The sequence below is a fragment of the Salmo salar genome, chromosome ssa13 (genome assembly GCF_905237065.1).
Source record: "Salmo salar chromosome ssa13, Ssal_v3.1, whole genome shotgun sequence".
Classification (NCBI taxonomy): Eukaryota; Metazoa; Chordata; class Actinopteri; order Salmoniformes; family Salmonidae; genus Salmo; species Salmo salar.
Genome location: NC_059454.1, coordinates 49,240,575 through 49,255,895, shown reverse-complemented (window position 1 = coordinate 49,255,895; position 15,321 = coordinate 49,240,575). Strand labels below are relative to the sequence as shown.

Below are 15,321 nucleotides of genomic sequence, written 5' to 3'. Positions count from 1 at the left end.
TGGCAGTGGATCAAACCATTGTGAGGCAAAGGGTGGGGGGGGGTCGCAATCTTTTGAAACTTAAAAACGCGCTATTAAGTGTCTATAAATCAGCACAATTGCTTTCATTGCGTATTATTAATATTATTTAAATTACATAGTTATGTTTCAGTGATATATTGGGGGGCAAATCATATTTTTCCCAGGATGGGGGGGTCGTGTCCCCCCCGGGATTTCCGCCCCTGGGTGAAAATATATTTTACATGAGTTTGATGGTACAATAATTCCCTACATCAGTGGTTCCCAAACTTTTTATAGTCCTGTACCCCTTCAAACATTCAACCTCCAGCTGCGTAACCCCTCTAGCACCAGGGTCAGCACACTCTAAAAAAATGTTTTCCATTGTTAGCCTACCACATACACACTATATGATACATTTCTTAAACATTTTTGTCACAACCCGGCTCATGGGAAGTGAGATAGAGCTCTTATAGGACCAGGGCACAAATAATAATATAATAATCCTTAATTTTGCTCTTATTTAGCCATCTTACATATAAAACTTTATTTGTTCATCGGAAATTGTGAATAACTCACCACAGGTTAATGAGAGGGGTGTGCTTGAAAGGATATACATAACTCTGCAATGTTGGGTTGTGTTGGAGAGAGTCTCAGTCTTAAATCATTTTCCACACACAGTTTGTGCCTGTATTTAGTTTTCATGCTAGTGAGGGCAGAAAATCCACTCTCACATAGGTACGTGGTTGCAAAGGGCATCAGTGTCTTAACAGCGTGATTTGCCAAGGCAAGATACTCTGAGAAATCTGGCAGTGTCTTCTGATTAAATTACATTTCCACAGAACTGCTTGTTACAACTTCGATTAGAATCTCTTGTTCAGATATCGGTAAGTGGACTGGAGGCAGGGAATGAAAGGGAAAACAAATCCAGTTGTTTGTGTCATCCGTATCGGGAAAGTACCTGCGTAATTGCGACTCCGGGATGCTGGCATTCTAGGCAGAGTTCCTCTGTCCAGTGTCTGTTTTTTTTTTGCAAATCTTAATCTTTTCTTTTTATTGGCCAGTCTGAGATATGGCTTTTTCTTTGCAACTCTGCCTAGAAGGCCAGCATCCCGGAGTCGCCTCTTCACTGTTGACGTTGAGACTGGTGTTTTGCGGGTACTATTTAATGAAGCTGCCAGTTGAGGACTTGTGAAGAGTCTATTTCTCAAACTAGACACTAATGTACATGTCCTATTGCTCAGTTGTGCACCGGGGCCTCCCACTCCTCTTTCTATTCTGGTTAGAGACAGTTTGCTCTGTTCTGTGAAGGGAGGAGTACAGAGCGTTGTACGAGATCTTCAGTTTCTTGGCAATTTCTCTCATAGAATAGCCTTCATTTCTCAGAACAAGAATAGACTGACAAGTTTCAGAAGAAAGTTATTTATTTCTGGCTATTTTGAGCCTGTATTCGAACCCACAAATGCTGATGATCCTGATACTCAACTAGTCTAAAGGCCAGTTGTATTGCTTCTTTAAACAGGACAACAGTTTTCAGCTGTGCTAACATAATTGCAAAAGGGTTTTCTAATGATCAATTAGCCTTTTAAAATGATCAACTTGTATTAGCTAACACAACGTGCCATTGGAACACAGGAGTGATGGTTGCTGATAATGGGCCTCTGTACGCCTTTGTAGATATTCCATAAAAAAATCTGCCGTTTCCAGCTGCAATAGTTAATTACAACATTAACAATGTCTACACTGTATTTCTGATCAATTTGATGTTATTTTAATGGACAAAAACAAAATGTGCTTTTTTTTCCAAAAACAAGGACATTTCTAAGTGACCCCAAACTTTTGAACAGTAGTGTAGGTGAACCCCAAATCAATGTAGTTTACATTTACATTTAAGTCATTTAGCAGACGCTCTTATCCAGAGCGACTTACAAATTGGTGCATTCACCTTATAATATCCAGTGGAACAACCACTTTACAATAGTGCATCTAAATCTTTTAAGGGGGGGTTAGAAGGATTACTTTATCCTATCCCAGGTATTCCTTAAAGAGGTGGGGTTTCAGGTGTCTCCGGAAGGTGGTGATTGACTCCGCTGTCCTGGCGTCGTGAGGGAGCTTGTTCCACCATTGGGGTGCCAGAGCAGCGAACAGTTTTGACTGGGCTGAGCGGGAACTGTGCTTCCTCAGAGGTAGGGAGGCGAGCAGGCCAGAGCTGGATGAACGCAGTGCCCTTGTTTGGGTGTAGGGCCTGATCAGGGCCTGAAGGTACGGAGGTGCCGTTCCCCTCACAGCTCCGTAGGCAAGCACCATGGTCTTGTAGCGGATGCGAGCTTCGACTGGAAGCCAGTGGAGAGAGCGCCTCTTCGATGGTCCAACGTCCCTGTCTGTCGTTCGGTGCTTTCCCGGGTAAGGGTGCAGTAGCTCTTCAGCTGCACCAGATTCACAACTGTCTGTGTCCATGCTAGCTGGGCTAACAACAAATGTAGAATTACGGATGCTAGCATTGGATGTGCTCGTGGAAGCAGAACAACTTGTGTAGTCGACAGGTGCAGGTGTAGTACTGCTGGTAGTAGCAGTACTACCAGTAGAGCTGGTATGTGTCTCTATGGGCTCGGGCCTTACTTAACCATTTATCCATTCTCGAGCAAAAGGAATGAGCAGCAGCTACGTTTGGCAACATACGGACCTAGTGGAAATCCCATGAGAGAGCACTTTGATTGGATGTTAATTATTTGACTAGGCTACCTGTATTTGACATTGTGTTGTTATTTCGCTGAACACTAGACTGTTTAATTTTATTTTTGGCAGTGAAACGAGGCTACTCAGGTGAGAAAAAAACCTCACCCAAATGTATAGCCCCATTGGAAAATATAAATGGACTGTATTTTTTTTAAAATGTTTTTATTTTTATTTTCTATGTGAATCACATTTTTCTTTGGTGTACCCCCAACAGCATTGGTGTACCCCAGTTTGGGAATACCTGCCCTAGATTGTGTGAGAGTACAAGCACTGAATAAACTTAAATTGAACAGTGTAGAATTTTAGAAATCAGGAAATGACAGAACGATTTCCACTAGATAACACAGCCACAAAGCCAGAACCGCTTTCCTAGTTTGACAACAGATGCCGCCAATCACAACACTGTCAGGTAAATAATACTGTGAAACACTATCATTCCACTATTAGTGCCAGATATACGCACAGTGTACATTACAAAACATTAAGAATACCTTCCTATTATTGAGTTGCACCTGTCCTTTTGCCCTCAGAACAGCCTCAATTCATAGAGGTATGGACTCTACAAAGTGTTGAAAGCATTCCAGAGGGATGCTGGCCCATGTTGACTCCAATGCTTCCCACTGTTGTGTCAAGTTGGCTGGATGTCCTTTGGGTGGTGGACTGCTGAGCATGAAAAACCCAGTAGCCTTGCAGTTCTCGAAACAAACAAGTGTGCCTGGTACCTACTACCACATACCTTGTTCAAAGACATTTCAATCTTTTGTCTTGCCCATTCACCCTCTGAATGGCACACATACACAATCCATGTCTCAACAGTCTCAATGCTTAAAAATCATTGTGTACAGACGTGGCCAAAAGTTTTGAGAATGACACAAATATTAATTTCCACAAACTTTGCTGCTTCAGTGTCTTTAGATAGATATCTTTGTCAGATGTTACTATGGAATACTGAAGTATAATTACAAGCATTTCATAAGTGTCGAAGGCTTTTATTGACAATTACATGAAGTTGATGCAAAGAGTGAATATTTGCTGTGTTGACCCCTCTTTTTCAAGACCTCTGCAATCCACCCTGGCATGCTGTCAATTAACTTCTGGGCCACATCCTGACTGATGGCAGCCCATTCGTGCATAATCAATGCTTGGAGTTTGTCAGAATTTGTGGGTTGTTGTTTGTCCACCCACCTCTTGAGGATTGACCACAAGTTCTCAATGGGATTAAGGTCTGGGGAGTTTCCTGGCCATGGACCCAAAATATTGATGTTTTGTTCCCAGAGCCACTTAGTTATCACTGTTGCCTTATGGCAAGGTGCTCCATCATGCTGGAAAAGGCATTGTTCGTCACCAAACTGTTCCTGGATGGTTGGGAGAAGCTGCTCTCGGAGGATGTGTTGGCACCATTCTTTATTCATGGCTGTGTTCTTAGGCAAAACTGTGAGTGAGCCCACTCCCTTGGCTGAGAAGCAACCCCACACATGAATGGTCTCAGGATGCTTTACTGTTGGCATGACACAGGACTGATGGTAGCCCTCACCTTGTCTTCTCCGGACAAGCTTTTTTCCGGATGCCCCAAACAATTGGAAAGGGGATTCATCAGAGAAAATGACTTAAGTCCTCAGCAGTCCAATCCCTGTACCTTTTGCAGAATATCAGTCTGTCCCTGATGTTTTTCCTGGAGAAGTGGCTTCTTTGCTGCCCTTCTTGACACCAGGCCATCCTCCAAAAGTCTTCGCCTCACACCTGCCTGCTGCCATTCCTGAGCAAGCTCTGTACTAGTGGTGCCCCGATCCCGCAGCTGAATCAACTTTAGGAGACGGTCCTGGCGCTTGCTGGACTTTCTTGGGCACCCTGAAGCCTTCTTCACAACAATTGAACCGCTCTCCTTGAAGTTCTTGATGATCTGATAAATGGTTGATTTAGGTGCAATCTTACTGGCAGCAATGTCCTTGCCTGTGAAGCCCTTTTTGTGCAAAGCAATGATAACGGCACGTGTTTCCTTGCAGGTAACCATGGTTGACAGAGGAAGAACAGTGATTCCAAGCACCACCCTCCTTTTGAAGCTTCCAGTCTGTTATTCAAACTCAATCAGCATGACAGAGTGATCTCCAGCCTTGTCCTTTTCAACACTCACACCTGTGTTAACGAGAGAATCACTGACATGATGTCAGCTGGTCCTTTTGTGGCAGGGCTGAAATGCAGTGGAAATGTTTTTTGGGGTTTCAGTTCATTTGCATGGCAAAGAGGGACTTTGCAATTAATTGCAATTCATCTGATCATTCTTCATAACATTCTGGAGTATATGTAAATTGCCATCATGCAAATTGCCATCATACAAACTGAGGCAGAAGTCTTTGTGAAAATTAATATTTGTGTCATTCTCAAAACTTTACTGTACATACAAAGAGCACAATACATAGAAAACAATCACAATGGTCAACAACATTTCCTCAATCAGAGCTTTAAACTCAACAAGCGATACCATATAGCGATGAGAAGCCTATTGCAACCTCCTTCTCACCATCCTCCACCTACTCTTCTTCATCATCCCTCATCCTCCTCTCACCCCCAAAAACACGACACCGAATACTTAGGCTACGATTGATTCTAGAGCACATAACCATCTTTAGTCCAAATAATGGTCTAAACTAAATCTTATCTTAAAAAGGAAGTCGGTCCGAGCACCGCACACAACCAGGCTCCCTTATCACTTACTGTCAAGGCAATGGAATGTCAAGCTGAATTCTGTCATAACATGCAGTCCTTCATAAGTAGGCCTACTGTCCAAAGCACGGCGCTCTATATAAAAAGGCGACCTGGTCATCCCGTCATTAAAACACTGAACGGGACATCTGAGACGCCTCAAAAAGACAGCGGGGGGATCGTTATTGGAATGGCGAAATTGCATATTTTCCTTGGATATATCATATTAATAACGACACTCAGTGTGAGCTGTGGAACTCCATATGCCAGAAGGAATGTTCAAGAGTTGGAAAATCTGAAGGTAAGACACCCTACTACAGTAAGAACCAGCTCAGAAACATAAAATAGAAAATCAAGTACATTTGAGTTCTTAGAATTGTTTAATTTCTGCAGATTTATAACAACTTTTAACTGGTGACATAGCGCATATATTCTATAGCATCTATAAGTTCTATTAAAATCACCTTTCAAAGTAATGTGTTATGATCATGTGACATTAATACATGCCATTTGTTCACTTATAGGACCTGATCCAGCGGCTCGAGGACAAGTTGACCGTTAACGAGGAAAATTACGTCTATCCATCTGAGTCTGAGGATGTGGACACAGCTGAGATGGAGGACATTGAGAACTCGCCCACGGCGATCCGGGGGCAGGAAGAGAGAATGATCATGAACACACCCAACAGAATTGCCCCCGAAAGCCTTGTGGTGTCACGCCTGAAAGATCTCATCGGTTTGACAAAGACGGCCAAATCGTTCAACAGCTGTTTCGGTAATCGGATTGAGAGAATCGGCTCGTGGAGCGGACTGGGGTGCAATAACGTCAAGACTGGTACATCTTTTACGGCAATAACTTGAGTGGAATGCCTTAAAAAAAATACAAATCTGCTCAAGAATGTAGTAGGCTACGATTTAGACAGTCAGCCCTAATCTTGTTTCCAGTAATTGGTATTTTGACCAATAACATCTGCCCTTTTCACATCAGATCTTTTTTAGCACTAATCTGACTCAACCCAAAAGGCCAATTAGTTTAAAAAAAAAAATATCAGAATTGGGCTGCCTGTCTAAACACAGCCTTTGGGTAGAAAAAGTACATAGGGCATAATTTGCTGCTAAAATGTATGCATAAAATGTATTGGTTTTACGCACGCAGAATAGATTATACGCATAGCTCTGCCTATTGTAAAATAGAATATAAAGGTTGTTACAAGATCACACACTCATCAATATTAAGTCCTTTATATTATTGTACTCAAGAAAGGGCTGTATTCATTTTTGATCCAATTTAAGGCTATATGACTTGAACGTATGCTTGGTGATGTTTGGCTAATTTAAAAATGAATTAAACAGTGATCATTACATTCTTTTCATTTGTATTTGCAGGTAACAAGAAGAGAATATTTGGGAACTGAAGAACAATGTAGGCTACCCATTCATGGACATCACGAAACTGTGTCATGTCTGACCTCTGTGGAAATCTCCTTCCCATTATGGAGAATTCATTTTTTTTCTGTCAAATAATATATTTATTTGATAAACTAACGTATATTAAATAATTTTGATATTAAAACATACAAAATTAAATCTCTTAATTTCAGTGTTGGCATGTTTCTAGACTTGGTCAGTGAGAATTAGACATATGCATATTTGATTTCTACTACGAAAAAGGAATATATGGTTCTAATTGCACTCCAGAAATAGCCGATATAACGCATTTGTTATGTTGGACGCCTGTACAGTATTGTTCACTTGTGTGTATAAAATCAATGTATATGTTTGTTTATGTTGGGAGATGGTATTATTTATAATAAACTATTAGATATAGAACACTTTGTTTTCTTGTCATCAACATATATTTATTATGAATTCAAGACATTATAGCCTACCAGTTGTCACATTAGGCTAGTTGTTGCACAGAGAGAAAGACAATGAGAGAAATTCAAGACATACTGACAATGAACTACTTCAATTCAAATAGTTTATGGACTAAACCAGCTCTGCAATGCCAGCACATTAGGTTCAAATATGATATATTATTATAAGAAAACGAATTATCAACAATATTTAGCATTCTTGTAGTCAAGTAATATGACACAGTTAACGAATTTATTCCCATCATAAGCTGAACTATTGTCATTGAACCAAAACATTGGAAAGACTCCCATTGTTTATTGTAAAAAAGAAAGTTATTGACACTCTACAAAAGTCAATGTAAGTTCAGGAACAAGAATGTGGCAGATGCAGTAGCCTATATTCCACATCGATATAACACAATAAAAAAAAATGTAAACTGGCAACATTAAAATCAGGCAGGTCTGTAGAGAGAGCATTTCCCCAGGGCCCAGCACACACCCCACCTTAGAGACACACACACACACACACACACACACACACACACACACAAACACACACACACACACACACAGGTTGAGATGGTTATGTGAATCCAACATATACATTTTTAATTTGTAGACAAACTGGAATTAAGGCCAGACTAAGTCCGTGGCACAGATGGAACTATCCAAACAGAAGATACATCTCCTTCAAATGTTGATATTTGGTTGCATCGACAACCAAACACAATTCAATATCACTAAATATCATTACATTTTAAATCAACGAGTGCTTGAAATCCTATGCCTATTGTACTGTCTATTTTAGTTCAATTCTGTGTTGAATTCAAAACAATTGATGTTGATGACTTTACAAATGCTATATTAAGCCTAAATAGTATCATTGATGATTGATACATTTTGGTTGTGTTTCATTTGCTCTGTTAATAAGCCTACACTTTGGAATGACTTTGATAGCAACAGTGACTATTTCATTTTTAAGTGGATGTCTCTTAACAATCATTCTCAAGATAGCACATTGGTAATAGTCAGTGATAAATGTCCTAGCTAAGCGGGCTGGGCTTGGTTAAAACTGTAGATGGGAGACCAAAGAGTAGGTGAAGATAGATCAGTTCTCCAGTAGGTGTTGCCCAGCCTATTGTTTTTGTTTCTAATAGTGGATTACGTTTAAAATCTGACGTTGTCACGATACATTGACAAATTAAATTGACTCAACCAGTTTGTGCCCAGTGGGATGTGGTTTAGTGAGAACTTGATAATTGCTTAATAATTAATATATCAGCACTTTTAGAAGTCTAATATTAAACAAGGCGCAAGGTCTGTCCTCAATGCTAGACAGCGGCCCACTGTTGGCAAGGCTTAGCCTATGACTTTCAGTAGGCTACTCAATGTGAAAAATCTCTTACAATATGCAAGCCAATTTATGAACGTATGTTTCCAAACAAAGGATTGAACTGACTAGGTCATGGGTATGCCCTATTATCTAGGAAGACAATGCTTTAAAAGGAGTCATTTCCGACAGCTAGTGTTATCACAAATCAGGTGTCGGCATGTAACAACAATTCTTTGCATAACTGTGCGTGTCAGACTAGATATAAAATACCCTGGCGTAGGTGTGTAGAAACAACGACAATTGAATTGCAAGGAAAACAAGCTTTACACACAACTTCAACTTCGCTGAAGAAAGAGAATAATGCAGCTCTCCAACAGTCCTCTTTTTGGACTTGTTCTCCTGTTCTTAAATCTGCCGCTGAGCAGCACATATCCTGTCTACAACGGGTTACTGACCAATGATGACATGGAGGTCTTAAATGTGAGTCCCTTTTAGGCTATACAGCCTCATATTTTCCTTTGAGGGAGGTCTTGTTCCAGACATATGAAGTACTTTATAATCCCTAGACGTTGAAGCCCAAGGATATCGTTAAAACTGTTTGTTCAAACTTGTTTTTGACATTGCAGGTACTTCTCCATCGACTTCAAAAGTCCTTTCCTGAGCGGAGTGAGGTTGAGCGAGTCTCCACAGAAAAGTTGGACGATGTCACTCCTGAAGACATGGCAATGGTTGCAGAGGATGAGAGAGAGCAACCACAAACAAGACTGGACAAAGCCGCCATAAGAGAGTTCCTATCAGCTCGGGACCTGAAAACTGTCCGAAACGACTCAAGATCAAAGAGATACTCGGGCTGCTTCGGGCAAAGGATGGACCGAATCGGCTCAATGAGCTCTCTTGGATGCACCACGGTTGGCAAACACAGTGAGTTTAGTTCAGTTTGAGATGGTATAGGCTACTGTGCATCAGATACAATCTCTTAACCAAATAGTGTCCAAGTAGTTCACTCTAAAACAGTGTGTATAAGTTGTCTGATATCCATTGTGAGAGTTCTAATGTTGAGAAACAAACTTATGTTGGTTAATATCTTGTTTTCTCTATTTTCAGATGCAAAGACAAGATGAAGTCTTACACAACCTGGAACAGCAACGTCATTACTTACCAAATGGTATTCTTATTTATAGGCTATATGCTACCTATTTATTTTATTAGATTTATTGAACTTTGTTTATTGCCAATATATTTATTTGAACTGATGTAAGATGGTGTCATGGTGTACAATAAATGTTTACAACTGCGCATAAAACATTGTTTTGACTGGTTACTTTCATACCATCCACTAAGAATAATAATAAATTATTGCAAATTACAGAATGCCTTAGTCATTATAAGCTCAGGCTGAATATTCAATGAGGACAATAATGAGATGTTTGCCTAAACCTTGGGGTCGCATTCATAGATCTATCATACTCCAAATTGAGTCAGGTGCATGCATCAATTGGGATGACATAACCATAGCATACTAACTCACAACAGACCCTTAGGCTACAGAGTGACCCTAACAAGACAATTAACCCTCACAGAACAATAAATTACGAGAGAAGCAAAGAAAAACTACTTGGCGCAAAGTAAAATCACAAGGAATAAACCTCAAAGCTAAGGTTTGCTTCAAGGCCGTCTTCGGCACAGAGCAGACTACTGTTATTTCAGCACTACGGAGAGAGAATGTTCAGAATAGGCTACCATTCTGCGAAACAGTCCAGACGTACACTACATGACTAAAAGTTTGTGGACACCTGCTCATTGAACATCTTATTCCAAAATCATGTGCTGACGTTGCTTCCAGAGGCAGTTTGGAACTCGGTATTGAGTGATGCTAACGAGGACAGACGATTTATAAACGATACGCGCTTCAGCAGTCCCATTCTGTAAGCTTGTGGAGCCTACCACTTTGTGGCTGAGCCGTTGTTGCTCCTAGACGTTTCCACTTCACAATAACAGCACTTACAGTTGACCAGGGCAGTTCTGGTAGGGCAGAAATGTTACGAACTGACTTGTTGGGAAGGATGAATCCTATGACGGTGCCACGTTGAAAGTCACTGAGCTCTTCAGTAATGCCATTCTACTGCCAATGTTTGTCTATGGAGATTGCATGGCGGTGTGCTCAATTGTATACATCTGTCAGCAACGGGTGTGGCTGAAATAGCCGAATCCACTAATACAGTACCAGTCAAAAGTTTGGACACCTACTCATTTAAAGGTTTCTTTATCTTTACTATTTTCTACATTGTAGAATAATAGTGAAGACATCAAAACTCTGAAATAACACATATGGAATCACGTTGTAACCAAATTTTTTTTAATTTTATATTTGAAATTCTTCAAAGTAGCCACCCTTTGCCTTGATGACAGCTTTGCACATTCTTGGCATTCGCTCAACCAGCTTCATGAGGTAGTCACCTGGAATGCATTTCAATTAACAGGTGTGCCTTGTTAAAAGTTAATTTGTTGAATTTCTTTCCTTCTTAATACATTTAAGCAAAATCAGTTGAGTTGTGACAAGGTAGGGGTGGTATACAGAAAATAGCCCTATTTGATAAAAGACAAAGTCCATATTATGGCAAGAACAGCTCAAATAAGCAAAGAGAAACGACAGTCCATCATTACTTTAAGACTTGAAGGTCAGTCAATGCAGAAAATTTCAAGAACTTTGAAAGTTTCTTCCAATTGCCTCATTCATCCCCCCTCCTCTCCCCTGTAACTATTCCCCAGGTTGTTGCTGTAAATGAGAATGTGTTCTCAGTCAACTTACCTGGTAAAATAAGGGTAAAATAAAACATTTAAAAGTGCAGTCACAAAAACCATCAAGCTCTATGATGAAATTGGCTCTCATGAGGGCCGCCACAGGAAAGGAAGACCCAGAGTTAGTTATGATGTCCAATTCATCCCAAAGGTGTTCAATGGGGTATTTTAGAAAAATAAAATAAAAAACCCTGAATGAGTAGGTGTCCAAACTTTTGACTGGTACTGTACTTTTGTATATATAGTGCATTTTAGATACATAGCTTTATATGGTTAAATTATTATATGATTCACACTGTCGACCATCCCTGGACTCTGCCCAGTTCAGACCTTCCGGAAATGCACACTTCATCTCAACATTGTACCAAGTGGTGTGGGTCATCATTACTGATAACCTGACCTGTGCTTAGTTACTGTATGCTGTCCAGTGATAAGGCAGCGTTACGTTTTAGGAACGAATGACGTATTTTCACAGTAATGCCAAAAATTCTAATCACTTTATGAGTCATGAGGGTTAACGATTTGGATAGGACATGAGATAAAGGTCTCGCCTTCTTATATGGAGTCTTATATGGAGCAGCAGGCAGCCTAGTGGTTAGAGTGTTTGGTCAGTAACCGAAAGGATGCTAGATCGAAACCCCGAGTTGACAAGGTAAAAATCTGTTGTTCTGCCCCTGAACAAGGCAGTTAACCCACTGTTCCTAGGCCGTCATTGTAAATAAGAATTTGTTATTAACTGACTTGCCTAGTTTAAAAAGGTTAAATAAATTTAAAAAACAGAGCACCCAAGATTGTCATCCATATATCAGCCAATGTCCAACAACAGTCACCTTAACAGATAATTCACATGCTTTACGTTAATACTGACAGGTGGGGCTGGAAACCGTTGTCATAACATGACTTATTCACAAGTAGCGTATTGATGAGTGACTCAAATGCCACCACTCAAGGTGAATCAAGTCATTATGGCCTCTCTCTTTGGACCATGCAAGATGATTGGAAAACTCCATGAAGGGGGTCCACACACTCAAACGAAGAGATGTAACTTTTTTAAGGATGCTTGAACCATTCTAAACTAAGCCATTATCAGTGATTCCTCAGTTTAATTTGAAGTTGTGGATTTTACACCATATAGCTAAAGGTTATTGAACGTTCAATGAGATGGTACTTAGACTTTCTAAGACTATACCAAACATGTACCTATTTATAGTGCATGTTTGCATTGTCATTATGTCTTATGTCTCAATGTACATTATGTTTGCCAAGTCGGCCAGTATGATGCAATACAAATGTACTAAAGCCTAAAACAGTATACTATTCTAACCTGGTAAGAGGTTCCATTCATAAACCGTTTTTTTGCCTACTATATATAGAGTAGCAAAACATGCTTTTAACCCACTGTGTTATAGTCAGAGTTTGGAGCGAGAGCAATTCCAAGTATTTGTGTAGTGGATGCATTCCCGACAAAGCATGCCATGTCTGAACTCAGGCCCCAAAGACCTACCATGAGTATCCACACACACACACACACACACACACACACACACACACACACACACACACACACACACACACACACACACACACACACATCAGCCATCACCCAGCTGCCACTTAAAATTACATTTTACTAGCCACCTTATCAGACAGAGGTGTCGGAATGCACTTCAGACAATCCACAAAATGATGAGCCACTGACACCAGACCGTCTCCTCTGTATGTGTGTGTGTGTGTATGGCGTGTGTGTTGTGTCTATTTAAGAGAATGCCTGGCTAACAACTTGCCTTAGCACTAACAAACCGCAGCCTAAATGGAATCAAGAATGGTGAGGACTGCCGTCTCATGGGGACTTCTGCTCCTGCTTTGTCAACAGACGCTGGTGGCGGCCCATGTGTTGGGCAGACCATACCCTGATAGCGACTTGGCCCAATTGAAGGTAGGTAGTTACTAGTCCTCTCAGTTGATGTAGGTAGGGTACACTGATTTATTGTCCCTGGGATAATTTATAAGGAAGTTGTGTTGGATGGTGGCCCCCGAGGTGTTTGGCAACTTTTGTGATGTAATAACAGTTAGTCAGAAAGAAAATGTCTGACCTAATTTGAGCTTTTCAAAACTGTCTTTTGTGTACAATATCTAGAGTTATATTGGAATGTTTTTTTAGTATTTGAAGTTAAATAATATAGTTTTTTTTTTAAACCTTTATGTCAATGGATTAAGGAACTTGTTTGTCTGTGATAGATGGCTCTAACAGTGCCCAGGATACTGTAACTAAATCAAGTAATGAAACATCATGATATGTCCACATAAATTCCCTGTTCTACAGAATCTACTGGAGCGATTCGAGGAGAACTTGGCTGCAGTGGCCACAGCAGATGACCCTGCAGTGGACTACGAGGGCCCCAACCCAGAGCCTGAACACAGTAAGGCTAGCCCAGAGTGGGACAGGGCCCCAGAGGCCCCACAGAGGCCTCTGCTCTCAGACGTCCGGAGCTAGCTGCAGACGAGAGCTACAGCAGGGCCCAGAGTCAAAGGAGCCGGCTGCAGGACCTGCTCATGGCCACCAGAAGTAAAGCTATGTCCGGGTGCTTCGGAGCCAGGATGGACCGCATCGGGACCTCGAGCGGTTTAGGCTGCAGTCCTAAAAGACGTAGCTAGTCAGTTGATGTATATACAGTACACAGAAAAACACATGTAGGTGTTTTAACTTGAAAAGATGAGATCCCCCCCCCCCCCCTTAAGTTGTCAACTTATAATCAACTAAAACAACTTACAGACCCAGTGCAGTCAAACATTTTATTTTCCAGGGTTTTAAAAATATATATTTTCACACTGAGGTTGGAATAATACTCAGACATTTTTTGAATTATGATAATGCCCCTTTAGTGTAAGAGCTGTTTGAAAAGACTGCCTGAAATTTCTGCCTGTTTTGGTGGGATGGAGTTTTAGCCTTCCCTGGTAACACCACATGCGGTAAATTGGTTGATATACCAATGAGAGCGTTCCGAACATCTCTGCCAATAACAGCACATTTTCAGATTTCCCCTCCTCACTCAGACCACTCCCAGACAGTCCCAACAAAATTCTTGCTTGAGAAATGTATCTTTGCTAAGAAGCTATTTTTGTTTATTTTCTACCATTATAATTTAAAACAATCACTGTAAGGTACTGAATTGTTACCCAGAAATGATTTGACCTTTAATAATTGAAATCATAGAGGCACATTGACTGGACCAGGCAAAGAGTACCCACCCCTCTAATGCATGCAGACAGTATTGTCAGTGGAGGAGGAGAGAGTGTGTAGAGTGACACAAAGCGTTGGTGATGTGCAAGACTAGAAGGAGGTATGTTTTGTAAATTAATTTGATCAAACTATGTATGTAGCCAATTGATTCTTTCTTGATGAATAAAAACATAATAATAATTGTTGTTGTTTCTCTATAAACTAGCCACCTATCAATGTTATGAAGTTGGCTTTAGCTAGCCAGCTAGATACGTTCCCATTCTCATAACTAGCTACCAAGCTATTTCAGGCTATCAATCAAGTTAGCGTAGCTTGTCTTACTATCTTAGCTGGCATGCCTGCTAAGGTTCGTAGACTTTAGAAAATACAAAAGTTGCTTTAATTATTAGGATATGATACTATATACCAGTGTGGATGTTGTACTAAACTCCTAAGGCATAAAAGTTCTAAAGAATAAATGCCCATCATTATTCCTTAAAATAAATTGAACAGGTAATGAGATGCTTAATAGATAACCTTATGCAGATTTATTTATTTATTTATTTTTACATAGAATTAGGCATAATGATTATAGCTCTAGATTGCAGGAAAAAGCCATTTCAGGTGTTTCAAAAATGCAAAATTCTCCGATTTAAGGAGGCCCCCCTCCGGAACAACTCC

General features: G+C 40.4%; 3 protein-coding genes across 3 annotated transcripts; all 3 read left to right on the top strand.

Moving 5' to 3' along the window:
- The first annotated feature begins 5,547 nt into the window (after positions 1 to 5,547).
- LOC106567366 (ventricular natriuretic peptide) lies at positions 5,548 to 7,255 on the top strand. Its single transcript, XM_014136527.2, has 3 exons — positions 5,548 to 5,734; positions 5,958 to 6,267; positions 6,819 to 7,255. The coding sequence occupies exons 1-3, from the start codon at positions 5,624 to 5,626 to the stop codon at positions 6,845 to 6,847; spliced, it is 450 nt and encodes a 149-aa protein (XP_013992002.1). The 5' UTR covers positions 5,548 to 5,623; the 3' UTR covers positions 6,848 to 7,255.
- Positions 7,256 to 8,904: 1,649 nt separating this feature from the next.
- LOC106567367 (brain natriuretic peptide) lies at positions 8,905 to 9,924 on the top strand. Its single transcript, XM_014136528.2, has 3 exons — positions 8,905 to 9,101; positions 9,248 to 9,542; positions 9,726 to 9,924. The coding sequence occupies exons 1-3, from the start codon at positions 8,982 to 8,984 to the stop codon at positions 9,740 to 9,742; spliced, it is 432 nt and encodes a 143-aa protein (XP_013992003.1). The 5' UTR covers positions 8,905 to 8,981; the 3' UTR covers positions 9,743 to 9,924.
- Positions 9,925 to 13,230: 3,306 nt separating this feature from the next.
- LOC100136387 (cardiac hormone) lies at positions 13,231 to 14,831 on the top strand. The gene is given in 3 exon segments (NM_001123545.2): positions 13,231 to 13,356; positions 13,744 to 13,906; positions 13,909 to 14,831. Coding segments are annotated over 3 exon segments (456 nt in total). The 3' UTR covers positions 14,076 to 14,831.
- The last annotated feature ends 490 nt before the right edge of the window (positions 14,832 to 15,321 follow it).

What these genes read in the sequence shown, in the direction of transcription:
- LOC106567367 (XM_014136528.2), top strand. Translation starts at nt 8,982, where the DNA reads ATGCAGCTCTCCAACAGTCCTCTTTTTGGACTTGTTCTCCTGTTCTTA. An exon ending in ATGACATGGAGGTCTTAAAT is followed by an intron (nt 9,102 to 9,247) that starts GTGAGTCCCTTT and finishes TTGACATTGCAG; the next exon opens with GTACTTCTCCATCGACTTCA.
- LOC106567366 (XM_014136527.2), top strand. Translation starts at nt 5,624, where the DNA reads ATGGCGAAATTGCATATTTTCCTTGGATATATCATATTAATAACGACA. An exon ending in AAGAGTTGGAAAATCTGAAG is followed by an intron (nt 5,735 to 5,957) that starts GTAAGACACCCT and finishes GTTCACTTATAG; the next exon opens with GACCTGATCCAGCGGCTCGA. An exon ending in GTGCAATAACGTCAAGACTG is followed by an intron (nt 6,268 to 6,818) that starts GTACATCTTTTA and finishes TTGTATTTGCAG; the next exon opens with GTAACAAGAAGAGAATATTT.